We start from the raw sequence: 27989 nt of genomic DNA on the forward strand, positions 1-27989 counted from the left end.
TTCACTCCAGTGACAAAAATAGTCAAATCCAGTTTACTCAAAATAATGTAGTCTTGTACTTTTCTCAGGCCAAACATGTACATTGCTCACATTACTTGAGTTGAATAAACAATTTAGTGAGACTTGAGTAAAGCAAACAAACCTAATGTAAGTAATAATARGTATTGCCTTTTAGAGTGTTTTAGGCAAGGGCGTAGGAACGAGTYTGTCATTGGGGGTGACGCATATCGGAAACCTGACAGATCAGTAAATATTTTGAGCAGAAATGTCAAACAATTATGCCATCAACAMATCAGTAATGCGTTACTCTAATCTGACCCTTGWTTCAGTAACAAGTATTCTAACACGTTACTATTTACAATCCAATAATCAGGATTCCAGGATGAACACTCACTTTAGCATTTGCCTCACAACTAGCAAGCTAMATACTCTGGTAGCACAGACAGGCTAACAGATTTTGATATATCTTATTGGTCAAAAGACATTTGATTATTGGTCAAAATACACTGATATAAATTGACTGGTAATTGAAATGGTTCTACCTCTTTCTAAAACCAAAGTAGAAAACAGCTCATAAAATAGGATTCAGCAGTTTTAAACACAATACAGCAGTTTGACCAACAAAAATAAAATCTAAAAAACAAGTTTTGTTCTTCTTGAACAACTCTCTACATCAGTGCAACAATTTGATTTACAAAATAAATAAAAAGGATACTTTTCAAGTCTAACAGACCCTTAGCTCCTCACTGTTAACTCAGTCTCACTTTCCAGCCCTGCATTCAGTAACTTACCAAATATGATCCATAAAAAACATTGAAGCAAAAAGCCTAAATGTTTGTTTTCCTGTCATTTTCAGCAGCAAACATTTAACTGAAATATCTACTGATGTGTTTCTGTCTCTGCCTCCCTCTGACTCTCTGCAGCCTGATGTTCCTGCATGAATTCATGGATTTACAACAGACACTACAGTAATGTACAGTGTCAGAATGTGAACTAAATATAAAAAGTATGTTTTTATCATACAGAATGAGAATTTAAACGACTTCATTTTCAGATGTATTATTATACATCTCAACTCTATTTAATGTGTAGCAAAAATTTTCACTAGCTTATTTTTAAACCTCTCCTCAAGCACTTTTCTTATTGTCTCCTGTAATATAATTTTTTTTATATAATTAATATAATTAATTAATATAATTTTTATATCTTCACACTCTGAAACTCCACCTGGCTGATCTTCTCATAATAAAATAATTTAGCTTATTTAAAAATTAAAAACAGTTCATACATATTTCAATAAACTAAATGAAGACCGCACCAGAGCTTCTTCACCTTTCTTCAACATCATTCTAGCACTGCTGTTCTCCTAAATATCAAAATAATATAATATAATATATAAATACACGTTAAGTGGTCGAGTATGATCAGGTGTTGCTCACTTTAAATAATAAAAAATCTAATTTCGCTGCTTTTTCAGTCTCATTCTAAATCATTGTGACTAGACTAGCTAACTTTTAAACAAAGTTAGCAGTAAAATTCTGGACATGTGACTATTCCAGAATTAAAACMGCTTAACCAAAAAAATTTAGTTCTATATATGAAAATAAACTTGACAACAAGATGTTATAAACGAGCGATATTGATGGCAAACTTCCTGACAGATCGTTTACCTCATTCAAACGGAGTTTCTCTGACTCCGTCTGCTGCTGCCTTTACTCTGAGCCGTTCAGAGAGGGGAGGAAGCGCTATGCTAATGCGCTGTTGTGCGCCTTCAAAATAAAAGCATGCGAGTGGAAGATTTTTTTTAATTCTTCGCAACTGAGGTGAAATTATTGGGGGGGACGAATGTGACTCTCTCCAATATTGGGGGGGACATGTCCCCCCGCTTCCTACGCCATGGCTGGAACAATGATGATTGGAGGCAGCCTAGTGAATGCCTGTATGAAAAATGTCAAGCTGAATCCCAGTCATCAGAAGCTTTGCAAAGGATGCAAAGCAAAGCATTGCAGCATATTGTCACACCAAATGCTTAGCAAAAATCATACTGGAGTTTCAGCATAAAAAAAACTGCCTTTTTTTTATTTCAAAACTCAATAATTTTCCAGACAATAAAAAAAAAAAAAGTTTTAAGCAATAGAATTCAAAATATTTATTGAATTCTGTATCTTCCACAAATCATAAAATGACACATTTGTGGGCTTTCAATTAAAAGTACAATTAACAATAAAATAATAATTCAAGTAAAATAATAAACACAAATAAAATAAAAGATAAATTCTGACATATTGGTGACTTAATATACAAGAAACATGACAAAGAAATAAAATAGGATAAGATAACCAATTGTCATGTACATTTTATCCTTTTGCAAATACAGAATGAATCTAAATCTTGATGTTTTGTGAGCCAGAAGATTTTCCTCTGATGGATAAGGAAATAAAATAGTCAAATAAAACCTACAGTATAAAGAAGAAAATTAGGAATAAAATCCATTTTGGAAAATCATCAAAAGCTAAAATGATATATTTGCTTTTCTGGAGTATCTATGTCAAACACGGTCTTTACCCTCCCATTTCAGTCAGCTGTTTTTTGGAAGTGTACCAACACCTGCATTCACAGATTTATACACTGCTTTCAGTGTTTCTCAAATTGCCTTTTGATTAATTTGTCATCATCAAGAATTTATGATAATTTCAAAAGTCCAACTGTGTTGTTAGTACCATTATGATCAATGCGCACTCAGGTTCATGTTGCTCCCCTGGTGCCGTCTCCAGCACCAACAATCATCCACGCGCCCAAACGGTTCCAAGCCCTCAGAGAAACGCTGCCCTACCATGCCTCCACATGCTCTCTGCATGTGTGTGTGTGTGTGCATGTGTGTGTTTACGTGTGTTTGCGTGTGTGTGTGCGTGTGTGTGATTACTCACCCATGACAGAAACGTCATACTCGATCAGGAACAGAGCTTCCTGGCCGCTCTGCATCAGCATGGTCAACGCATCAGCATGCCTCTCTCTGTTCAAAGGCATCCCGTCTATGCTTAAAACCCGGTCTCCGGCCTTTAGCGTGCCCTCTCTGGGAAAAAAAACAAACACAAAAAACCCCTCAAACATAAACAAGGAAAATAAAACCTACCAAACCGGGCCATGATGCTCACAGCAGCGTATACGCAGCAGTCACACTGAATGATTAAGCAGTGAGGATCTCCTCCCAGGTGGGACAAAGGATAAACATGATAAATGGCCATAAAGGCTTTGATGCAGCATTATGTTTGCTCCACCGTTTTGGTGCTCTCAGTTTTTCATAGAGAAAAGTGCAAGGCTGCATTAGCCTCCGGATGAGCGCTGCCCTTTCTGTGTTAAACATGCTCTTCATGTGTTGCAGCAACAATTTTGTGCAGTCTTTGAGAAAGAAAAATTGGGCTTTTGCAATATAAATGCACAGCAAGATTTTTTAAAACTCATTGCCGCATTAATAATGAACGCTAGATTCCACGTGAAGAACACTGTGACGTTTGATTTAATGCATAAAAACAAGAAAATTAGTCAAATGGTCATTAGCTTGTATGCCTCTGTACACATGAATGCTTACATTCTTTAATTTTAATGGACTCATCCATGCAAAACCTCCCAGATAATCTCACACACCAGAAACCAGGTGAAACACAACCAACCCTTATAAATAAGCACATCATCAGGCACATCCTGACCTGTCTGCTGGACCCCCGGGCCGGACACCGGTAACCACCAAAGGACGAGACCTTCGCCAGTCTTCATGGAAACCTCCTTCAAAACAGATTCCAAGAAAATATTATAAAATGGAAGAGAAAATAAGTCTAAAAGTTCTAAGTTGTATTGGACATTGTAAAGTTCTTAAAATAAGAAAAAGCAAACAGCTGCATCCAACTGGCTTACCTCTCATGACAAAGCCAAAACTGTTTCCCTCCTTGTGTAAAAACACCTCTATGGTTTTAGTTATGACTCCCGACGGACTCTGGACTGCAGTGAAAGAGAAAATCAAGAAAGATTTACATAGAAGCAGAAAATGTCCACGTCTGCAAACAGAATGGTGTGATTGGGTCTTGTTCAAGAGTTTTGAATTCTGTTATGCTTAGAAAATCATTTTATTTTGTTTGTACAATGTACAATGTTCATGGTTTCTTAAAGATTTTACTTGAGAAGAAGGAATTAAAAGCTGTCAAATCTGTGTGTTGGTTTGAAGAGTGTGATATTGACAACATGGCGTTGCTTCGAGAGAAAATAATTTACTTTTTGGTGTGACTTCCCCACACATGGGCAACAATTTCCAAGTTGAAATTAGGTTTTCCAAAAGAAAAAAATATATATATTTTCTAATTATGATTATATTTTTTTACCTGCATTTTAATGGGGATATAGTTGGATTTTTGTAGAATTGGAAAGTTATTGCAGACTCAAAACATTAAGATGATTTCTTTTAAAAGAAAGGCATAATTTCCTAGTCTGTTTAGTTTTGTTTTGTTGGTCTGAAAATGTTTATCTCATCTTTGCTCAGCGACAAAGATGGGATTTGGGTCACTCTTTCTTTTGAAAGTGCTTGTCATATTTTGCTAAGTTTAATGAATACAGTACATAGGTTAATGTTTGTTTGTGCTCCTTTTTTCCATTTCAACAGATTTTACTTGTAAATTCATAAAATCATGTGAGAGGGATTTTATACTCCAGTCTTGCTTTTGAAAATAATATATAAAAAACAACTTTTTCCATTATGCTGTCATCTAGATTTATTTATTCATTCTGTTCTCACCATATGCAGGCAGCTCATACTCCACTTCCAGGACGACTCGCTCCCCGATGTTCTTCAGTAGGCTAATGATTTCATCGTGCCGGAGCTTTGACAAGTTGATGCCATTCACTGACTTGATGTAGTCGCCCACATTCAGCTGGTCGCTCCTGTTAAGAGCCACAACAGACTATTAAGGCCATCTAGCTTTCCTTTACTCACTGGTGAAAGCAGAAAGCTGCACATCACATTTACACAAACTCAAAAATGTCCACATCTGCACATTTGGACTACATTTAATTAAATGCCAGCAAATGTTTACCATCATTCCACCAAACCAGTCCTCTGATTTAAAGACAATACAAGACACGCCCAGCTTTTACTCCACAATGCATGACTTAAAGCTGCTATTAACATATGCTTGGGTTAATCGTCCACTTTAAAATCCCAAAATGGCCAACAGCTGACCAAAACAGCCACATTAAATAAAATTGGTTTGAATGTTTAGGAACAACTGGAAATCTTCGAGGAACCATTCTATCATTAACTCAAAGATGCTGGAAACAACAATGTCAGCCTTGAAGTCAATTTAACACCAGAATGGAATAAGAGGGTGCCAACCAAGAAAGAAGGTTCTGCTGCAAGATCACCGTGGCTATGAGGCATTGCACCAAATCTTAGGCATGGTGCTGGCAGCATCATGCTTTGGATCTTGTTATGTTAGAATTGTGCAGGTGTACCACGCAAAGGAAGTGTCAGAATAAGGAAGGGCACTGGTTTCAAATTATTTAGGTTCACCTCAATGGAACAGTTGTATGGTTAAAACTTGGAGATGTTTTGGTATTCCAACAGGATGGTTATCCTAACACCTTAATTGGTTTTGGAATGGCCAAATTAGACCAACATTAAGCTTCTGGAATGGCCCCGATCTCAACCCAATTTATAAACCAGCCAATTTAAATCAACTCTGTCATTTATAAGCATAAAAATGGGCACCAATCTAGCATGAATTATGCCAAAAATCAAAAGATGCTTTTAAAATGAATATACTATTCATGCCTATGGTGAGTCTATGTTAGCATATGACCAGAGCTGTAGCTGGAACTCAGTTATGTGATTTTTAACATCTCTTCAGGCAAACATAGAAGGACACCTGTGTAGAAAGCAACACAGATTTGGAAGTAAGATGACTGACAGTCTCTCCCTCTTTGACACTGACAGAGATGACTATATGGTGTCTCACGTCTGACATTCTGAGTCAACGCGCCGCTCACTGGAGAGCTAATTAATCAAATAGATGTCCTGCCCTTCTTGCCCTTCTCACCCTTTGGGCTCCTGTCAATCAGCCGTGACAGCAGACAGAGAAGCCTCCAAAGCTTAGCAGGGTCACGATGATCCAGTCCCGTCACACACGTAGACGTTCTGACCCAGCGTGTCCCCACCCGTTAAATTAGCGGGTACTTTCACATAGGCGTGAACTCAGCTGTGTGAAGACAAGCTGCTTGGCAGAATTAGCATAGTGTCCCTTAGACATGACAAGAAATGACATATTTTGGCCAGGACATTTTCAAAGGATTGTGTCATTCTTGCTGAACTGAGGGTGTTTTTTTTTCTTTTCTTCACATCAGTGTCATGCAGGATGACACACCATCCCTCACCCCACCCACAAACAAGGTAGAAGTAACAGGCTTTGAATAAAACATTTATCGTTTCCATGCTACTTAAGTGTATATACAGAAGGCTAGAAGATTCTTGGATTAGGATTTCTAATATAGAAATCTGTGTTACCTGTATTGTGGACTTATTAAAATTGAAAACAGTAAATAAGTAAATTTTATTTGTACAGCTAAAAATTGCAACATCTAAAGTCCAAGATAAAATAGAAAAAGAAATCCAAACTAAAAGGTAGTTTTAATGTGAATGTCTTCAGCACTTTCTAAATGAGCAACAATAATCAAATGAGTTTTCTAATGCTTTAAATGAAACGCTATCAATGGGAAATGTGTGCTTAGTAGGTGCCTCTGAGCAGGTCTGCACTCTGCATGGCATTTAATCTGTTTCTCTCTCCTGGTCTAAATACTTTTTGGTAGTAACATCTTTTCTTTGTCATGTTTGAGCTTTTAGGATTCTGAAAGGTGTGCATGTTTGCTCTGATGTATGCTAAGTTCTGTTAGGTTTGGTCCAGAATAGTTTGCTGGAGATGTCTGACTCCAAAGAGTCATGTGTGATTTTTGCTGTATGAAGAGCTAGACTAGACACGACTTGTTGTAATCTATATAAATTTCATGCATCAGATGAAAACAAGAATATCTGAGAAAATCCAAGACTTCAGTTCATGGAAGTACATGCTTGTATTGTTGGCCTTGACGACTTTTGGAAAACATCACATCTTAATATCTTTCTGTTTTGTGTTCACAGAAAACGATGCAATTTATCAAGCTACTGGGAGGAAAATATTTCATTATAATCTGAACAATAAGGTTCAGATGGTAATGAACCTTATTTACTTTAAAAAGTTCCCTCTGGCTAACATCTGCTGTTTTAGCACTGAAAAAACTTAGTCATACTTTATTAATGATTTAACCACCATACCACCTTGTAAAATGTCTTAATTGACAAATGAATATCAGCTTTTGTCTTAGGTGAAGAAATGTCTCGCATAAGAAGAAGGCTAATAAAACATTCTGAATAGCAGCAATCTAGACACAGCTCTTAGCCATTAAAACATGTGTGCAGAGCTGGATGCCTGACCGGTTTGCTGGCGTTGCCAGGCTCAGAGCACATCACAGAGCACAGATCTCACCTGGCAGCCAGCCCACCTGGCCGTAGGTTTGACACTCTAGGCTTGCCATCTTTATCAGAGCCTCCGGAGATGGTGAGGCCAAGGCTGCTGCCTTCCCTTTTCATCAGCTCCACTGTGGTCACTCCTCGATACTCCTCTGCTGACAGATACAGACGCAGGCACAGACCCACAGAAAGAATTAGCCTCTGCTTGACAGAGCTGCCCTGTCTGTGAGGCATGGAACGGCTTTTTTTTTTTCTGAATCTTTCGGAAAATGTTTTCTAAGATACAACCACGGGGAACAGTTTCCAGCTACTTTGTCTTCTCTTTGTTTCTTCGCATCGCAAAGAGAATCATGTGGAAATCTGAAGGAAAGTAAGGAGCTTAAAAATAAAAAAAAAACGCGCAAATGCAAAAGTAGGTGAACACCAAGGTGGCAAGTATGTCCATAGTTCTTTAAGAAAAACGCTTATTTGTAAAACTAATAACTGTCATGCTGATTTTGTTTGAATAATAAAACCAACAAGGTGCTACTCCCCAAGTACTCTGGATTGATATACCACACTTGGTGTGAGCAAAGCTGTAAAGCCAAAGATTTTCATAGTTTGTTGATTTGGAGCAATAGTGATGCTTTAACACCACACCAAGAAGGGAAGAGAAGGTTATAGCTTCTGTACGGTTATTGCTTACGATGTACACTAGATAAATGTGGTACCCAATTATCTAAAAAGTATGGTATGAAACAATGCAATTACTAGAATCCACAAATGGAACAGGGGATCTTCTAAAACTGGCAGGACATCAATATGTTTAGTTGCACTATGTTCTGTGAGCTGCTAAAACTTCTGAATATTTTTTTTATTGTCTGACTCTGTTACAAACATCATCACCAGCTTATTTCAGTTCCAGATGTGTGTGAAGCATGTCACACTTCTCATATTTTATACTTTGTGGAAAATATTTGAAACCAGGTATCATTTTCACTCCACTTCACAATTATGTTTTACTTTGCTTTGTTCTATTACATAAAATCTCAGTAAAACTTTCATAACTTAAAGTTTTAAAACTTTAAGTTATGAATTTAAAGTTTTAAAATGGTAAAAATTTGAAACTGTATGAATTTTTTTTTGCAATCCACTATACAAATAAAACTCCGCACAAGATGTTTAATGTTAAGTTCATGTCAGTACGAGTAGAGAATACTGAACAAGTACAACTTGTTTGGAGAAGTTGCAGCAAAAACTCTTGCTTATTTACAAAAAAGATATAGCATAGTTTAATATGCAGTACTATTTGAACAAACCAGATGACTTCATTGACAATGTTGTTTTTGTAGCTGAGACAGAGACAGATATACCTGAACATAACGCTCTTTGTCACTTTGAGCTAAAAACAAAAAACCCAACTATCACTATGTGATGGAAAGACCAAGATTTGGTTTAGCTTTCAAGGAAAAGAACAAAATTTCTTAAAGAGAAAGGATCCGAGGTGTTGCAAAGTGCAAAAGTCAGACACATTTAAACAAATCGTCCATTACGGAACATATGTTACATCATAAACAAGAGACTTATACTTTAAATTGTTGCATAAAACGTTTTCCTGAAAGCAGTAGAATACTGAGCTTGCTGGGATTTTAGATTCTGCTTTAACATTTTGCCTTTAGTTTTTATGTATTGCCACATGCTGAGTTTCAGCTTATGTTTTGGTTACTTAATTTGAGAACTGCCAAGAGCTTGATAATTTATTTAACATTGACAATTTATTAAGTAAACAGTTTTGACCTATTTTAGTCATGATTTAAAGTCAGTTTTAAAGCCCAATTTTGTTATTACATTGATAAAAAAAGGGAAGAAAGAAAAAGAAATAACAATTGTAATTGATGTGTGTTTTCATTGTGTCACGAGAGAACTCATTCTGTCTTGTGGTCCACTTTGTGCTGTGCTGGTAAATCTCCCCTTTGTCCATCATGCCAACAGCAGTTTAGTACCATGACAGGTATGCCACAAGTGCATTTTTTTTCCAACTTATCTAAGCATTTATTACATCAAAAGACAAAGCAAACCACTGGAGGCACATAATTCAAATTTCAACAAAGACTGCATGCGATTTTATCCTCTTGACCCTACGTCAACCCAAGAGGGTTGTGACTCAGACAGCACATGAAACAAAGTAAGGTTTGACTGTAATGTACCTGAAAGGCTTCGCCCCCGGGAGGAATGCGATTGGTCAGTTGTCTCTTTGCTCCCCTTGGAGTATGGTCCTTCATCTGAGGAGACAGCGGGGAGGTGTAGGAGGTTATGCAAAGACTGCAGCAGAAAGACAAATAAGCATGACTGCCTATTCCTGACAGAAACCCACACCTCAGTGTTCTGAACTTTAACCTGAGTTAAAGTACTGCAGCAGTGATTCAGACAAAAAAAAGTCTTTAAAGGCATTCATTCAAAAACAAGAATACATTTGCAGAAGAGCTGAAGTACGCAACCACTTGGGCATGGAAACAGCACGCAGTTAATGGACTGATGGGGAGAAAATGATCATTTGCATGTCATTTACAGCAGCTGCTATGGAAAGCAGCGAAATGTTCAATCTGCTCAGCAGAGAAACAGATTTTTGTTCACTTCTCACCCGTACTGGGGCCCATTTCTGACAAGGTTCACAAATTAGCAGAGTCAGTCCCCAGCCATCTGAGCCTGAACACAGAAATGAAACCATATTATCAGTCACGCTGCTGAGGAAACTGACTTGGCGCTTCTGTAATCCAGTCCACTATGGATAACCTTTTCAGGTGTCCAGCAGGGATTAAACATCACTCTTCACACCTGAAGAAAAGCCTAGACAGATTTTTATTTTAAAGAGGGAACAAATGACTGTAAGCACGAGTTACAATGCTGTCAAAGGTCTAAAACACAACCTTTTTCATAACTTACAGTGTCTTGCTTAGTCTTAATATCCCTTTAAGCCTTTTCCAGATTTTGTCACATTACATCCACTGACACAGAGCTGCATGAATGTTCAATGAAAGGAACATTTTCATTTTCAGCCATTTTCAACACTTTCAAATATGTTGAAAATGGTTTTCAACATATTTTTACACTCAAGTCAAGAATTTGGTGTTCATTTGCTTCTTCGTCCCATTGATACCCTGCAGAAAATCAAGAGGAAGCAACTAACATCAGAAGTCCCCTAACACGCAATATTTAAACTGATTTAATCTCAGTTTATAGCTTTTCTATGAAGTTATCCTAGAAAAACCAACGAACATAGAAGACAGGAATAAAGTTGTAGAAAAGGCTAAAGCAGGATCAGGTTCTAATAGAAGAACCCAAACTTTGAACCCTTTTTCTGAAAATAGGAAGAGTATGGCACAATTGCTGACCGCATGTTACTCTAGAGAAGAAGCTATGAGGCTGACTGTAATTTTGGAGGAACTGCAGTGAAATACAGTTATTAGTTTTGCACTCCACTAATCTCTTCCTTATAACTGGATGGCAAGAAAGTCATAAAAGGTCATTTTTAAAGTTTGAACCATAGATAGCACACTGCAGACATGTAGAAAATAGTGCTCTTCTTCTCAGAAGAGGTCAAAATTGATCAGTTGGAAAATGTGTAATATGCTTTATGAGATAGAAAACTAACAGTGCACATAAAGCCTCAACACACCATCTCCACTAAATAAAAAAATTCAAAAACAACAAAAAAAAAACTAATAAGATACAAACAGTGACGGTGGCAGTCTCACCCTGCGGGGATGTTTTAATCCCGATGAGACACGAATGATGCTCTGGGTTTATTTAAAGATGAGTTGAGCTAAATAGAAGAAAACCTGTTTGGCTGCAACAGACCAGGGCAAAGGTTCACCTTCCAGCAGGATGACCAATTTAAACACATTGCTACAGATACAAAGGATGATTTAGCTCAAAGCGTGTGCTGGAGTCCCAACTAAAATCCAATTAAGAAACTGTGAAAAGATTTGAAATCTGATGGTCACGGACACTTTCCATCCAATCTGAACTTAAAACCTTTCTGATTTCTATCTTTCCTACTTTTTCTACTTTACCTTTGACTTCAAAGCAATCGCTTTGCTTTGTTTTAGTCTTTTATGCAAAATTCTATAAAAAAAATCACATTTTGTCGTAGACCTGTAATGAGATCAGGGCGTGAATACCTTTGGAGGGCACAATTTCATGAGTAACGTTCAAGGTCGAAGCCCAGTCACCTAACCAAGAGGTCAGAAACGACTAATTTTTTTAAAGAATACTCATTAAATCTGAGTTCATCAGTTTTAAAAAATAAATGCCACATCAACTAAACTATGGGTGTTTCTAGCCCTTCTCTGTGTCCATCAGCCAAACCTGAATCCTAGAAAAAAGGAGCCAGAGGACATCAAGTCCACTCCTTTATCTCTGCCTACAGTGACTGTCTTCATCTGTCCAGCTGAAGCTGAAACCTTCAGACAGCCGAGAGGTATGGATCCTTCATCATACCTTCAGTGATCTGAAACCTTCGGGCAGCTGTGTGAAACTACAAGTACTGAAAAAAAAAAAAAAAAAAACGTTAGCCGCTGCAGCAGCTGCATGACTCAGCCCTCAACCACAAAAATATCTCCACTGCATTCACATTTCATGGTGATGTAGAGAACACACACATCCGTGATGGTATTTCACTTGTTTCCCCACATCCTTTGCTCAAACAGTTGATTTTGAACACGTGCGCGCGCGCAAAGTGAATGACACATCCCAAACACTTTAGGCAAGGCAAAAGCAGAGTAACCATGTAGGCTCCCAGGGGCCCTGACAATCCAGCAGCTGTCCTCTCTGTCAAAAGGCAGCATTAGCTCTGGGTTGCACTGAGCCAATGGAGTTGCACGTGACCGAACGTTACTATACCATCAAGCTGTCGGCCAGCAATCCTCCTCCAGCTTAAAATAACCACCACTAACCCCGAGAGCCAGGGTCGATTACACACAACCCCAACAACAATGCATAACGCACTGATCTATCTGTCTGCCAGTCTGTAGCCGAATCGAGTTATGCTTATATAATTAGAGGCTGAGCAGAAGCATGATCCCTCCTTTATAAATAAATAGAGCTAATTAACTTCTGGTTTGAATAAGGGCACTGCGTGACATCCGTCTCATATCTAACAGGAACGAGGGTTAAATATGAAGCCAGACATGACACTGAAATCATAATCCTTTTTTCACATGTAAAACTTTATTTTTAAAAGTGGGCGGCCCCATATCTGGTTTATGTTGCTATTTCTGCTCTAATTACACATAGTAAGATGTTATGCCGAGCTGGTGGCCCAGTCCTCTCACATCTAAATCTGTTCCAGTCCATCAAAGTCACTGACCAGGCGTTGCAGCGGGACGGAAAGACGCAGAGGAATGCTCATTCACAAAACACAGATCAGTGACCTCCTACAGACCCTAAAGATCAAAGTGGGGTCCTCTTACCAATGCTGTTCTTGGTGTCCCTCCTCAGACCACACAGCATGGCTGCAGCTCCTCTGGAAGCTGATCTTCAGCTTAGTGTGTAAAGAGTTGAGGTTTCACCTGAGAGTCCAGGTCTCAGGCGCTCACATGAGACACGGAACACATCTCTGCTTCTCCACTTCCAACATTTTCTTCAACCATGCTGCTTGTTAAGAGAAAGGTTAATGTCGCCCCTCCAAACAGTCTCCCAGTCTTCTTCTTTTTAAACTTGCAGGATGAATCCTTTGCAGTCCTCACCAGTGGAACCTCTGAGATCAGCTGAGATGTTTGTGAAAAGCCATAGCAGGGAGAGGGATGACTTGTGCCCTATTCTTGGCATCTCGCTGTGGCCCCGTTTTTCCAGCTATTCTTACAAATGGTTCGTGGGTTTGGCAGAGATTTTCTCATGCCCTGCTCACACACTCACAGGAGCTCACACACATAACCCTTCTCTCTCTCTCTTTCTCTCTCTCTTGCTCAGCGGTTGCTCATCCTCTCTTCCTCTCTGCCAGAGGGGCTCAGTGAGGCAGCCACACACGATAGTCACTCCCCCTCCCTACCCCTTTCCTCCTCTGCACACAGACACGCACAAACTCACACTTTATCCCACCAAGTCCTGAATCCCACCCTCTCACACATGCACAGTTCACACACTGAGATTAGACACGACACAACGGCGCGCGCACCACAACGCCTAACTGTCGGCACAATTAACACCACCTGCACATTCACTGTCAGACTCCGTGTCACGTTTTTCTCACATAGATCCTGTACCCACATTATAGAGCGTGCACCTTCACAGTCCTGGTGTGTGTCTCTCTCACTCTTTCACTCTCACACACACACACATGCATATGCAAAATTCCTGTGCCGAACAGCTGCCTGCATGCCTTGCAGTAGTAGAGACTGATTTTAAGTACAGAGCAGCCGCCACACTGGTGACAGATTCACATTGAAGTTATGGGCAAGTAAATAAATCATATCCTAAAGAGAAGAGATGCAACACTTAAACCTGAGCAACTTTGTAAAGATCAAAAGCATCCACATTGAGAGAAGGTTTAGAGGACCTCTTCGTGAGTCTCGACCCAGTGACGCTTCCGAACCCAAACACAGATGGGGTCATTTGTCATGCACACATGTCCCAGCGCCTGCCGCTTCCTGACCCCCACGGGCGACCCCTCTGAACCTCCGCTGCCTCATTTTTTTTGGTTCAGTGCAGACAAAGTGCTGTCCTTACCGAGATTTTAGATGACAGCACAAGATGCAACACCAACAAATTCAGATTGTGCGCTGAGGAAATATGTCGTCCCACTTTTTTTTTTTTTTCCTTTAACAGATTTTGTAAGTGATCACAAAGAACTAGCAGCATAATTCGCAGACGTTCCAGTGGACACAGTACACATTAGCTAGACAATTTCCTTAGAGGCTGTTGTCCTTAATACCCCATTTACAGTGGGTGTGAGTGTAGGCTTTTTGAGCGAAACTAATTAATTTCCTGCAGTATAATAAGAAATGTGAGATGAAACAGTGTTGGACAAAAGAAAAGAAAAATCCCCTAGGAACAAATAGCATTGATTCAGAGAGCAAGTTGATTAAACTCAATCTATAGTAAAACCTGAGGTGAAAAAATACTGTAGCATAATTCATCCGTAATCAGTTAACATTTTTACTTTGAATTGATGCTCTAGTTAGGATTGACGCAATCTCTGGTTTCTCCTGATCAAACCAACCACACTGCCATCTTATGGCAGTCAGCTCCAGATGCAGATGGAAACGGCAGGGTAAAAAAATCACCTTAAATTCAAAAACAACCTAATAACATTTTAAGTGGTAAATCCCAGGTTACAATCATGCAAAGAAACGTCACCAATTTTTGATTAATATCTATGAAAATACACACAATCTAGTGAAATCTATGTGGTGATTTAACAGCAATTTTCTACAGGTAAAGCTTCCTCATCTGTTTTACCTTTGGTTCTCCCTCTGATGATGCCCAGTCGACATCTGAGTGAAAAAGAGAACATCCTCCTCCTTCCTCCAGCACACCGGCTGCCTTTCCTCAGGGAATCTGTCTGAGGAAAGGCGAATGAAAGCTGTTTGGGGTCGAGGTGCCCTTTTCCAAACATTGCCCTTGCTGACATGTTCATTTTCTGAACAAAAACAACAAAAACAGGATTTTGTCCTACTCCTCGCTTTGCAGCCTGTGCCTGCCCTGCTGCTCACGTGCTCTCCTTTCCTTTTCTGGAGAACATCCAGTCCCGTCAGGTGAGTCTTCCACAAACAGGTGCAGGTTCTCAAACAGGGCAACGCTCCGTTTCACCCCCCCAACCCCCCAGCCTTTCTGAGTCTGTTTCTTCCTAACCTAAGCAGCTATAAGCCGACCGGCGGACTAAATGTTGTGTTTTTACATCTCTGGCAATGTCAGCTTTGCAGGAGCAGATGGCAGAGAGTTCACGGCCGTGGGGCACAGCTTGCCTGCCAGGATGCAATGGAAACCTTCTCTGCAGGGACTCGGCGTTCTACCTTGTAAAACAATGCGCAGTCTGAGTGAGCAAATGCAGGACAGATGCCATCTGATGGTGAATTTCTGCAACAAATGTCATCCAAGGATACACACAACCCTCAATCTTGGAGATATTCAGTGGACCTTGACGGTAATAAGCTTTCTACCAAAGGACTTTCCAAGAGTTACACTGTTTATCCCTCTCCACCAATTGAAGACTTTGAGGTAGCACAGAGAAAAAAAATACTCTTGCATTGGTTGGTTTGGGTAACATTTTTTCCTCTCCTAATAAAAGGAATGTGAAAAAAATGGCTGTTGCATTTACCTGAGTTACATTTGTCTAAAATTTTCCTGAAGTCAAATGTGAGTAAAAGAATCAACAGATCAAAGTAGCTAACAGGCATACATGGTGAATGGTTTTATGATTTGCTCACCCTTCAAATGTACCGTCATTACAGCTTGTCCGACAAATTACTCGTCTGAGTCCCACAAATTTCTCAGATCTGTTATTTCACAAGCAATCCAAATCCCTCTGACAAATGATTCAAATAAGAGCTAAAAACACCAGTGTCTCCGAGATGTGAAAAATAACATTTTCTGAGGCAGACTATTGATGCTTTTAAAAGCAAATGAATTTTACTTTTTTTTACTGATGTTATTCTTAAAATAACATCACCCATGTTTAATAATTTTCCTTCCGAGGATGCCTCGTTTAACTCAGTAGCTGTCATTCCTGTTTTATTTGACATAAAGCACCATGTTGCCGCTATTGTGACAGTTGCCCTAAAAACAAAGACTGATATTAAAGGTTGCGTCAGGTGTCATTTCTCATTTCACACACTGCTGGGTTCAAAAAAAATTAACAAAAAATATGTCCTAATTTTAAAAGGCAATAAGAGCACCAATTTATGATTGCCAAAAATTGTAAAAACTTAAGCTTGTTGTCACTACACACTACAGGAAAATCTAAAAAAGAAAAAAAAAGTTAAATATTTTTGTCACACATTTCAGAAAGTAAAAACATCAAAATAGTTCAAGTATTTATTTCTTGTATTTTTTGTGACCATGCCCTTTAATAAAATAAATGACTAAGAGACTTTAATTTTGTCAAACCATAAGTTTCAAAAATAAAGTTCCTTTTTGTATAAACCTGACTCACCCATTTAGTCTATGCCCAAAGCAAACCATTATCTTTAAAGCTTGTGCCACACACACAAAAGTCTACCTCTCTCTTACTATGTGCAATGCAGCCGTTATTTTTAACAGCTGAGCTTTTACATTCACACAGAACCAGCTTGTGTTTGTCACCCAAAGTTCAAGAATTATCCAAGCCTGAGTTAAGAGAAAATTTTTCAAACTGAATGTGCATAATTTAGTCTAAAACTTTGTTTGCCTTGCAAACCCACAAAACAGGCCTGCAGTAGAAGAAATAAGGCAACAGATCCAGAAGCCATTTTTGATTTTAAAGAGTTTATTATGAACAACCAGTTTATTCGTTCTCCTCGCTCCTGAGCCTGGCATTGGGGTTGGTGATCTTGATCGCCAGCTGAGCTGCTCTCTCCACAATCAGCTTCCTGTTCTTGGAAGAGACGTTGTGGGCAATCTCAGCACAGTGAGTCCTACAGGAGCAGAAAACACACCACTGAGGATTACAGTGCAAGACAAGGACAATCTACTGCTGAAATACTAATGAGAAACTTTCAGCAAAGAACAAAGTGGTGTAAAGCCAAATGGCTAATATCAGGACAATATTTCAACACCATGTTCTGATGTTGCTCCACAATAAGTTGTCATAAATTGAGACAAATCAGATATTTACAGAACTTCCAAATAAACAGTGGTTATTAATGTTTTAATATCTGGCTTAGGGAACTACAACAATAAATAAATAAATATGGAAATTATAATAACAGAATTTAATATAATTTTTTTTTATCATTTCTCAAATTGCTTACTAAAGTGAAATAAAGACAATGTCACTAAATTAGGGATTCCATCTTGAGCTGGACAATGCTTTCATTACAAACAATTAATAAACATTGCATTCATGTAGGATTGGGAACTCGTGCTATATGAATGCAATGTATATAATCCAACATTGTCTATGCTGGTATCGGAACTAAATTAGGAACTTTCACATCTGGATGAACCTTCTCAAGCAAACATCTGGATGAGTTCAGACATGTGACTTGTCCTCGACTTTACCTTCTCATATACAAATGAAAATGTATTTTTACTCTCCCTATTCCTCATAAAGAAACTGCTCAAAGTCTGTGGTCATTAAAAAAATAACAGACAACTCCAATGTGAGAACACTTTAAAAAGTAAGACTTAAGCTAATCATTTTTATTATGTTTGAAATAAACTTAGATTTGCTTTTTTTTTTGCTAGTTATATAAGGTATTGTTTCAATTAAGACAAACATTTCCAAAAATTTTATAGCATAAATACACTTACAAGCACAGAACTGATTTAAACCTGTTGAAAAAGATCTGAGACCATAAGAAAAAACAATAAAAACACTGCAATGATAGAAACTACATTTCAGACATCATAATCGGAGTTTTGCTGTGACGGTCAGTCTTCCCTGCAATATGTGCCTCTACCAAAAATCATCACGACCATCTCATACCGCCTCAACTTCTTTAAAACATCATCTCTTATCAGAAAAGGCCCCAATAAAGTTTGTGTAACAAATTCCCTAATTATTAGTTAACAAACCTTGTAAAGCTTTTGTGCAAAACAAACTGTAAAATCTTTAAGTTTATCTTAATATATTAAGAAACAAATTCCAGAACAACCCTTGCCATTTCTCAGCTAAGCTTGTAAACTGGATCAACTTACTTGTTATTCATCATCAGAACCTCCAGCTCCTTGACATTGTGCACCAGGAACTTCTTGAACCCGGTTGGCAGCATGAACTTGGTTTTCTTGTTGCTACCATAACCAATGTTGGGCATCAGCATCTGACCCTTGAACCTCCTGCGAACCCTGTTGTCAATACCTCTGGGCTTGCGCCAGTTTTGCTGTTAACAGACGTAAAAAAAATAAAAAAAAGAATATATCTCACTTACTTACTATATCTCACCTTTAGTAAGAGAGATAATTGTAAATTGTGTAAGACCTGCCTTCCACACTTACCCTAATCTTGACATATCTATCAGATTGATGGCGAATGAACTTCTTGGTTCTCTTCTTGACAATCTTGGGTTTTGTTAGGGGCCTGAGGGCTGCCATGATGACTGTGGACAAACAATTCAAAGCAAGGTTAGAATAAAACGTCAGCTCAGGACAGGTGTATATTTATATGATCATCTATTAGCGTTAACTGACCGGTGTGCAAACAGCACACTGCAGAAGCACTAAGAATATAAATTATGATAAACGCAAAATGCTTTCAAACTATGAACCTACAATCGTTCACAATCACATTAAGTGTGCGTTCCCATCGGAGTGAGTCAAATTAAACGTGTTGATCTACGTTAGCATGCTAGCTACAACGAAGGACTGCTCGGCTGTGTAGCAGGCCGTACTGCTTTTATTGAACATTTTGTATATATGAGATGAACAGAATAACAATACTTAATCGACAGTGTTTAAATTTGGCGACATTTTTATGCTGTCTATAAGCCATGCTACAAGTTGGCCTTGGCTGGGCGCTAGCCGGACAGCCGCTTCAACAGCAACACTTCACTCCGTATGGACAAATTCAACACAAAACCGATCATATTACTGCTAATATGATCCATCCTGTAAATGATGGAGGTCAATAACAAATTATCAACATTGGGTTAACAAGATGATGGCGAAATTCATGAGGATTAAGTTAGATTCTCTCAACTCACCCGCCGATCTAAATCCAAAAGGGACTTCGGCGACGGCGGAAAGAAAGAAAAGGACTTCCGCAAATCTGGCAATGCCTTATGGGTGATGTATTTTTCTGTGAAGAACAGGAAACTCTTTTCGGCACAAGTAAAATAGACGTTTCATTTAAAAATAATTTTTCAAACCATATGTATGAAACTAAACTAAAGGTAGGGCTGCAATTAGCTGAAATATATTTAGCAGTGCCTGTTTTTCTTTTTTTTTTTTCTTCAGACATGACAATCAACATTCCGGTCAAACAGCTATATTGTGTTTCACCTCTGATAATAACATCTTTAGCTAATCTGCTAAAATCGTAAGATTGTTCAGGTACATAATCATGGATTGGTTTATGTTTGATTGAGCCAGTCAGTACCTCAACTAGCTTTACATCGAATTAGTCTTTAGAGAGGCCGTCCTCTGACGTGCTTTCATCCCTAATCCGTCAAACATCTGATCCAAAGCAGCGCACCAATACAAAGTGAGCCATTGGCGGTTATACATTCAGCTAAGACCAAGAAATTGACAACAGTGACAATTGTCACAGCATTTCACATTGCCAAATTAGAAGTTCCTTACTGATTATCATAATTAACACAATAATCTCAGTCTGGGTTGTGAAGGTAAACGTGTGAGTCATCCAGTGGACATTTCAGTTCCATGTTAAGTTCCTCCTCTGTGGTGGGCTCCTGTGGAAGTCTGCAGGATGAACAACTGCAAGCCAGTGTTGGATCTGAAAGACTCAGAGGTGTTGATTTAAAATTGTATTAGTTGTTTTTAAATAGACTCTTACTTTTATTTTTTGATTTCTGTCTTTCGCTTTTACTTCTGTTTCATTCATTCTCAATTAGGCATTAACAGTCCATTAAAACTTCCCTGCATCACAATAAAAGATTCATTTGTTCTTTCTCTACTTCCCTTTATTTGTGTCACCATAATGTCTGTGCCAGTTAGTGTTCTGTATGTTCAGTGGGAACATAATGTCCTGTCTGGAGAACACTAATCATAGCAATTAGTAAGAAGAAATCTCAATATTAAGTGAAAAATTAATTGTAAATTAACATGCACACAACTGTCTGTGTCAGTGTTATTTGCTTTGTTCAACAATGGCTCTAAGGTACATAATTGGTGTGAACATGCAGTATGTAAGGTATTAAGAAGTTTATATTTATAGATGCATGACTTTGAATTTTGCTAATTTTAATATTTTTATTAAATGTTAACAAAATTTTAGCTTTGGAAATGATGTTTCACTGGTGCACACAACTTAATCCAAAAACCCACTAAAGCCCATCTATACAAAGAAAAAAAAAACCCTTCATTTAATTTAGTGAAACTGGATTTCAATAATACTTTTGAAAACACTAAATATATTTTCCACAGATCCCAAGGTCTTATTTATAGTATCTGTTATTGAAAAAACATTTTTGTCTCTGTTTTCACTAAGAATTATTTTAAACTGTGTTTACAAAAATGTGTTCAGTATACAATCCAGAATGTCTGAGCAGTTTAAACATGTAAGATTTTGAACTACAACTGGTCAAATGTTTCTCCAGACTCCCAGAAGAATAACAAAACAAAACGTTTTAATTTAGGCAGAATCATACATTTCAGATCAGATACAGACTTCAGCATCATCATCAGCCCCTTAGAGTTCATCAGTATTACACAGTGGTTCACAGAGTGCCATTTCAATCATCTGGACATGCTAATGGGGCATGTAAAATTTGACCTGGTTGCAACTGACATACCTTTTCTAGTCTTCATGAAGTTTAAAGCTGAAGACTGATCGGTGTGTGAGCTCCAGCTCTTTCTGGTATTGTGGGTTTGATGTCTTTTAGTTGAGAAGCCCCTGGTTCAGTCATTGTGTGAAGATGTGCAGATTGCTTTGATTTTATAACTTTCAATTTCCATGTGGTGACCCACAGGCTAAACCACTGGACAAAAAAACAACAAAAGAAAACAAAAAAATCATCTGAGATACTACACTGAAATTTAGCTGCTGCTGAAATTTCCTGTTGTCAAATTGTAACAATATATTTGGCTTGATATCTTTTATCTGCAAGAACAAACTATTTAAAACTATTTATTTAACTAACTGAGAGAAGGATTTCTAAGATGTATCTTCCTGTCGGCCTCTTTCGACCTATGGTTCTTTACACTTCCTGATCAGATGTGAAGACTGCTATGTGCACCTTTTCCCTTCACAGATCTGCTTTATAAAAGTTCCTCTTTTTGTGTCAGATTTAAGGGGCGGTAGTTGTGGGAAACGGTCTTGCGGTGTGATTAAAGGTAAATCATTTTGTTGTCACATGACGATGAGTTGTCTGACATTTCCTCATCGGGAGTAGGTCACAGCTCTTGTTAGGACGCGGTTTATTTTTTTTCCTGTTTCAGCTGCGGGACATAGGACCGAAAGATGGAGTCTCAGCCTATAATGAGGCAAGTATTGTTTGTGTATTTTATTATTATTATTATTATTATTTCACAGTACTCTGTTGCTTAAATTTTAGTTTCACTTTTCTAATTTCAGTGGTGGGCAGTACAAGAATTATGGCATCGCCAATCCCGGTTACATGCCAGCCGCGGCAGGAACAGCGGGTAGGTTATGAGCTACGTACTTGAATTTCGACTTCATTCGGTGTATTGTCTTTTTTTAATTAATGTAACAGGTCAACATAACTTTCGTTTCCGGTGACGTCACATCTGCTTTTGGGTGGCCACGTGATTGTGTTGAGAATTCGGCAATCTTCGGGCCGCTCACGTAATGGTTCTTCTGGCTGATAAATTAACAGTTACATCACGGTTTTAGTTCACAGCTTCGGCTGCGGGACGTATTACTGATAGATAAACCCATGAAGCTTCATTTGGATCAGGTCAGCTAGATAAGGGCCAGTGTCCATGTCGAACTGGTCGTGGCCCTACAGAATACATGGATGTAAGGGGTACGAGGGAGATGTAATGTCCCCTGCCCCCCACACTTCCTCCATATGTACTTTTTTCGGTCGTTACAACTGTTTAATCTGTTGTTGACCGTGTTTGTCTGAGACGTCTTAAAACGCAGCATGAGCGTACACCTACACTACATGTTTGCCACACCTGTTATTTTTGTGCATAACACCAGCTGGAAACGTGCAGCGGAGCAGTGCTGCACGGTGTGACACAATCAAATGCAAAAAAAAAAACAAAAACAACTTTGTACAATTTTCTTTCAAACAAACCGTGTAAATCGAGTAATTCTGTTACATGCATAATGTTAGCTTAATAATGACTATAGTTAATCCATGCCAATATAATATTAAACTGGTAAGTCGAGGGCTGTCTAAATCTTAATTTTTTTTAATTTGCCTATTATTTTGTATTTTATCACTTCAAATATGCGAATACATACACATAATCTCATACGTCAAAGCTTTTATTTTGAAATGAAAATCAATGTATTTTTTATTGTCGGTCTCTTAAGGAAAAACCTAGTTGCCAAAGCATAAATAAACCCTTAAAACAGCTATATATTAGTAAAATAATAACAAACAAACAAACAAACAAACAAACAAACAAAAAAAAATACAAATCCCACCCAAATATATCCGTTCGCTTCAAGCTCCACTCAAAAAGACTTCGGATCCTGCGAAGCATCCGGATATCAGGTCCCGTCACTACCGCAGTAATAGTTAGGGGCGAATAAAGGAGGGGAACCAACAAGCAGACAGCTGGGTGAGACAGGAAAAGAAATCCAGAGAGAATATCGGTCAAAAATCCAGCTGTCACCGCGCTCTCGCAAAATGGATTATCAGCGTTTAACGAGGTGAGGGTCGCTTCATGCTTTCGATTTAGAGCAAAAGTTAAACAGCTTCTTAACTTTTCGTTTTACCGCTACGCGTTTCAGCTACGGTCAGCATCAAAATCACGGCGTTGCCAACCCAGGTTACATACCAGCAGCAGTGGGACCAGCAGGTATGACCTCCTACAAACCTGTATTTCTATTACACCCTGAGCACAAGACGAGTTTTTTTTTTTTTTTTTTGTATGAGTGAGTTCCGCGTAGTAACCTAGGTCGACGTAACATCTGGAGATGGGTGGCAACATGTTTTTGCAGTTGCTTAAATTTCAGAACTTCGAGTTTCTCACTTTTATTTAGACTGAGGGATTAAGATTAACCTGGAAGCTTCAGATAAGTCAGGCTTTGGGTTTCAGAAATCTGTAGGAATGAACACCATAACCGAAGGGCACGGTAAGTCACATTATCTGAGGATTTTGACATGAAGGAACATGTATTCATTTGAAAATCTCAAGCTCTATTACTTTTGCTGACATGGGTTAAATGGCCAGCTGACTTCCTCTTTTGCTGTGTTGTTGTGTTGAATTGTATTACATAAAAACAAAACTTAAAAAGCAACAACAATATGTATCTTATTTCAAAGTTTGCGTCTGTTTCTGACTGGACTGGTCGTTCCTGTTTTTGATTTAGCAATGCTTGCCCCACCTGTCGGGGAGCATCCGGGCCCCAGCGCTCCTCCGGCTGGCATGTTTGACAACATGCCTGGATATGAAGGGACGGTGGTGGGAGGAGGTACAGTAAGATATACCGACCCACTAACTTATTGTTCATAATTCATAAACAAGAGTTTTAAAGTAAAAACAACAAAAGATGTACATAGTAACACAATATGTTTAATTACAGATGATTAAGATTTAAGTTTTTTTTAATTTGTGCCAGGTCAAAAGAAATTTTATGTCAATGCACTTCACACGATAAGCACAATTACATCTGGTACAAATATACCAATACCTTTCTTCAATTCCAAATTTTTTACAAGAGGAGTTAATAAAAATACCTTCAAATTAAAAGGCCAATTACTCTTTTTGAGGTTCCGTTTAGGAAAGAAACGTGATTACACTAAGAAGCTCTGAGCCAGCAATACAATTGTATTGACTTCAAATAAGCTTAATATTGTTAATGACATGGTAGCACTAGCACACAAAAAGGTATGACAGTGGCTACGTTTAGGAAAGAGAAATGGTTAAACACAGAATGAAAGGGTCACGTGTACCTTCTATGAACAGACAAAGAGAGAGAGATCAAAAGAATGATAGTCTCAATTGCTGGTGATAATGCATAAATAGAAAGCAAAAGAAAATAACAGAGCAAAGAAAAAGAGATGGCTGTTTTTTTCATCAGTTTAACATTAAAACAACATAACTGCTGAGAAAACTCTAGGAAATTTATACTAACCAAATGAAAAATGCTAATCTTGTCCAGACAGACAAGACCGGAGGGAGGGATAGGATAAGATAAAGACGGTAGCAACTGTATTCACTCTGAAGGGAGCGGTCCAAAACTTTCTTGACAAATATTACGGAGGAAGTGAGGCTTATCCTGCCAATTTCACACATTAATAATTGCAACAACAACAAAAAATTAAATGGGACATGTTACTGCTTTTTCTACTGTTTGCCTTTTTGGTGGTGACTCGTATAAAATAAGCAATCTGCAGAAAGTCTATTAAACTACAATGTGACCCGATTATTGAATTTACTGGTAGTTAAATATATTCAGCAATAAAAGTCTTGGATATAACTTGGAGTGAAATAACACTGAAGAGTAATGGTTCCTAAGTTGCTTCACAATTATTTCACAATATCCATTTCTGCTTATTCACAAACACTTTTGGAGATTTAGAAACGGTAATAGAATCTAGATAGATGAAAACTGTTCCTTTACAATAGGTTTTGGACAATAACACTTGAGGTCAAATATTCTTTTCCTGAATAAAGTAAGAAACCTCACTGAAAGGACTTTTAATTTTTGTTACAGGTGGGTTTCTTCCACCTCCCATGCCTGCTCAACCAGTCCCCCAGCCTTCACCTGGACCTGAACAGCCACACTGGAGGTAATGCTGACACCATGCCCCGTCTTTTAATTAGGATTAGGATATTTAAGACCGCTGTTAGTTAATTTGTAGATATTCCAATATGTGTGACATGTTGCATATTATTGCTTCTTGCTTGCAGTATCCCGTCTATAAGTGAAGATACTGCCAGAGATGCCTTTAGCCTGTATGTTTCCAGCAAATGTTGCTACAGTTCTGCGCCAGTAAAGGACGGTGTTATCATCAACATGGAGTCATTCAATACTTACAGGGTAAGAGGGTTTGTAATTTAGAAATGTTTTGAAAAAAGCTGTGAGAACTGAATAAAAGTGAACAGATGTGGCTCATTAGATTTTTCCTTCCATGAACTACTCTTTTTTTTTTTTTTTTTTATTGCAGTATCGCCTAGAAACATTTACTGAATCCAGGTCTACAGAGTGGAGCCATGAGCCATACAACGGTGTGTTTCTGCCTCTAATGTCTTCAAAAAAATTAATTTTTTTTTTTTTTTTTTTATTGCAGTATCGCCTAGAAACATTTACTGAATCCAGGTCTACAGAGTGGAGCCATGAGCCATACAACGGTGTGTTTCTGCCTCTAATGTCTTCAAAAAAATTAATAGGGTGATTGTGACAGTTGGATCAACAGCCTACACCTAAACCACCACCACCACACAAACACAATACAAAAGTGGTTCACGTACACAGGAAGCAAGGAAGAAGCCTTTTTGCCCAACCACACTTGGTCAACCACAAGTTTCCATTAGAGCAGTGGGAAATGCATAGATGCTTGTCACTATTCCTGCTGTTGGTTCTTGCAGCTCACAATGTGACATTCTGTCATGTTAATTTAAAAAGTGTAAAAGTATACAGATTATTAATTAAGTACTCGGGGCTGTTTATTTTGTTAATTCATAATGTTTTGACCCATATGACAGTTTATATTGGTTAATATTGATCAGGCCAGCCAGTGGACGCCTATGTTCAGCACCCTCCAGGACCGTGGGACCTTCCGGCCAGAGCACCGACTTTTTTTGTGGACGGGGAACAGAAAATGAAAGTTCCCTACACCTCATCTATGAAGGTAAGCTACACAAATCATGCATGATGGGGAAAAAAATTGTTTTCCCTGTAAACATCATTACACATGTATTTTTATACAATTCTTTAAGTTTGGATTCTTCTTTAGTCTTATGGTAACAAAGGTTTCAGGGAGGTTTTTTCTTCTTTAGCAAAACTTCTTTGAACTGGGTTTTGGGTGAGGGCAATAGGTGTTTCTTTGTAAGAAGCCTGAGAAAAAGACTTCCTGAGATGTGGGAGCTGGATCGGAGCTGCTGTGTATGTGACTGAAGAAGATATTAAAGAGAATTGTATGTGTTAAGTTTAACTTCTTCTTCCTCTCCTTCCTTCCCTATTTCTGTCTCTAGCTTGCCCTCTGAGGAGAGACGATTTTGAAGTTAATCTGATTGTCTAAATAAATACCTAAAAGACAAATACACATTTCTCTGATTGACTTGGTGTTTCACTAATTATCAAAAGAATATTTTATTACACCACCTAGTGTCATTCTGAATATATGCTACCTGGTGTATGTTTCTAAATGACAAGTGTGTAATTTATTCTGCTGTTCTAGCCTTGCCATGACTGTGTAGGAATGGGGAGAAAACCTTGCAAAGACTGTGCAGGCTCTGGTAATGTAAGTATTTTCTACTCGGTTAGGAAATACTGGAAGTTTTTATCATGTAACATGAGAGTGTCTCTCTTCCCTTTTTTTTTCTTCAACAGAAAGTGTGTTGGGTGTGTAATGGATCTGGTTTTCGTCATGGACATGATCGATGTCATCACTGCAGCGGAAGAGGGAGGGAAAAGTATGCATTTTATTCCTAATGACTTTAAGACAATGGGGAATGTTTAAAGAACTCTGCTGAATGCTGCATTTGTATTTTGAAAGTTTCTGCTTTGTTTCAGTTGTTCACAATGTCATGGGCAAGGATCAAAGCAATGTACCACATGTCAAGGAAAACAGCAGCTTTTGGTCTTCATCTGCCTCACTGTGAAATGGTAGAGTATTGTTAACCATGTTTATCTACCAAAGCTCTTGATTTCCTGATCCATTTGTATTCTAACCCTCACAGGGAGCAGGGCTCAGAGCCAAAAACATGAGATTCTATGTAGAAGCAGCTTTGTAAGGTGACCAAGCTCAGCCTTGGTCACCTTACAACAGAAGGCTCCTCTATATTAAAAGGAGTTATCTGAGGTGGTTCCAGTGTCTGAAGATGCTGTAAAATGATCAGTTGTGTTTGTGCTTGCAGGACAAACAACTCTGACAATTATGTTGTTGAACAATCAAGCGGTCTTCAGGTGTCAAACCTCAGTCAAGTGTCAGGCAAGGAGCTCTTCAGGGACTCTCAGTACTTGGTAAATTCTCCTTTTTATTTTGTTTTTGTAAAAAAAAAAAAAAAAGGCTAAATTATGTATTTAGGTCTTAGAAAGAGGTGAAGTTGTTGCCTGATATAAATTAATCTTTTCATTGATGGATGTTGTTATAGAGCTATTAAAACTTATTAACTCCCTGTGCTTTCAAGACAAACTAACTTTCCCTCTATATAAGATTAACTACTATTATTAGCATTTGTTTACTTTTTCTATCTATCTATCTATCTATCTATCTATCTATCTATCTATCTATCTATCTATCTATCTATCTATCTATCTATCTATCTATCTATCTATCTATCT

The 27989-nt window shown here is 38.2% G+C and overlaps 3 protein-coding genes across 10 annotated transcripts in view; 1 reads left to right on the forward strand and 2 right to left on the reverse strand.

Moving 5' to 3' along the window:
- Positions 1-15473, reverse strand: part of LOC103467517 (glutamate receptor-interacting protein 2-like) — a 42279-nt gene extending 26806 nt beyond the window's left edge. Inside the window, exons 1-7 of one of the 6 annotated variants that reach the window (XM_008413964.2) lie at positions 14984-15463; positions 9733-9807; positions 7563-7698; positions 4784-4929; positions 3913-3996; positions 3708-3783; positions 2928-3073 (exon numbers count right to left, since the gene is read on the reverse strand). In XM_008413964.2, coding sequence (XP_008412186.1) covers positions 2928-3073; positions 3708-3783; positions 3913-3996; positions 4784-4929; positions 7563-7698; positions 9733-9807; positions 14984-15161 — 841 coding nt within the window. In that variant the 5' untranslated portion in view covers positions 15162-15463. Of the gene's footprint in view, positions 1-2927; positions 3074-3707; positions 3784-3912; positions 3997-4783; positions 4930-7562; positions 7702-9732; positions 9808-12996; positions 13570-14983 lie in introns of those variants that run through there. The other 5 variants (XM_008413962.2, XM_008413963.2, XM_008413966.2 and 2 more) reach the window with 5 other exon arrangements.
- A 1494-nt stretch (positions 15474-16967) lies between these two features.
- rpl32 (ribosomal protein L32) lies at positions 16968-19467 on the reverse strand. The gene is made up of 4 exons (XM_008413961.1): positions 19363-19467; positions 18659-18759; positions 18362-18543; positions 16968-17136 (listed from the first exon to the last, which is right to left on the reverse strand). The coding sequence occupies exons 2-4, from the start codon at positions 18752-18754 to the stop codon at positions 17007-17009; spliced, it is 408 nt and encodes a 135-aa protein (XP_008412183.1). The 5' UTR covers positions 18755-18759; positions 19363-19467; the 3' UTR covers positions 16968-17006.
- Positions 19468-20717: 1250 nt separating this feature from the next.
- The window catches only part of ssuh2rs1 (ssu-2 homolog, related sequence 1), a 10054-nt gene continuing 2782 nt past the window's right edge, over positions 20718-27989 (forward strand). The window contains exons 1-12 of one of the 3 annotated variants that reach the window (XM_008413959.2): positions 20718-21673; positions 21779-21823; positions 21915-21982; positions 23850-23951; positions 25197-25272; positions 25394-25523; positions 25651-25711; positions 26213-26334; positions 26884-26946; positions 27036-27118; positions 27219-27311; positions 27563-27668. In XM_008413959.2, coding sequence (XP_008412181.1) covers positions 21801-21823; positions 21915-21982; positions 23850-23951; positions 25197-25272; positions 25394-25523; positions 25651-25711; positions 26213-26334; positions 26884-26946; positions 27036-27118; positions 27219-27311; positions 27563-27668 — 927 coding nt within the window. In that variant the 5' untranslated portion in view covers positions 20718-21673; positions 21779-21800. Of the gene's footprint in view, positions 21674-21778; positions 21824-21914; positions 21983-22015; positions 23187-23267; positions 23336-23413; positions 23613-23849; positions 23952-25196; positions 25273-25393; positions 25524-25650; positions 25712-26212; positions 26335-26883; positions 26947-27035; positions 27119-27218; positions 27312-27562; positions 27669-27989 lie in introns of those variants that run through there. The other 2 variants (XM_008413957.2, XM_008413960.2) reach the window with 2 other exon arrangements.

The sequence above is a fragment of the Poecilia reticulata genome, linkage group LG7, assembly GCF_000633615.1.
Source record: "Poecilia reticulata strain Guanapo linkage group LG7, Guppy_female_1.0+MT, whole genome shotgun sequence".
Lineage (NCBI taxonomy): Eukaryota > Metazoa > Chordata > Actinopteri > Cyprinodontiformes > Poeciliidae > Poecilia > Poecilia reticulata.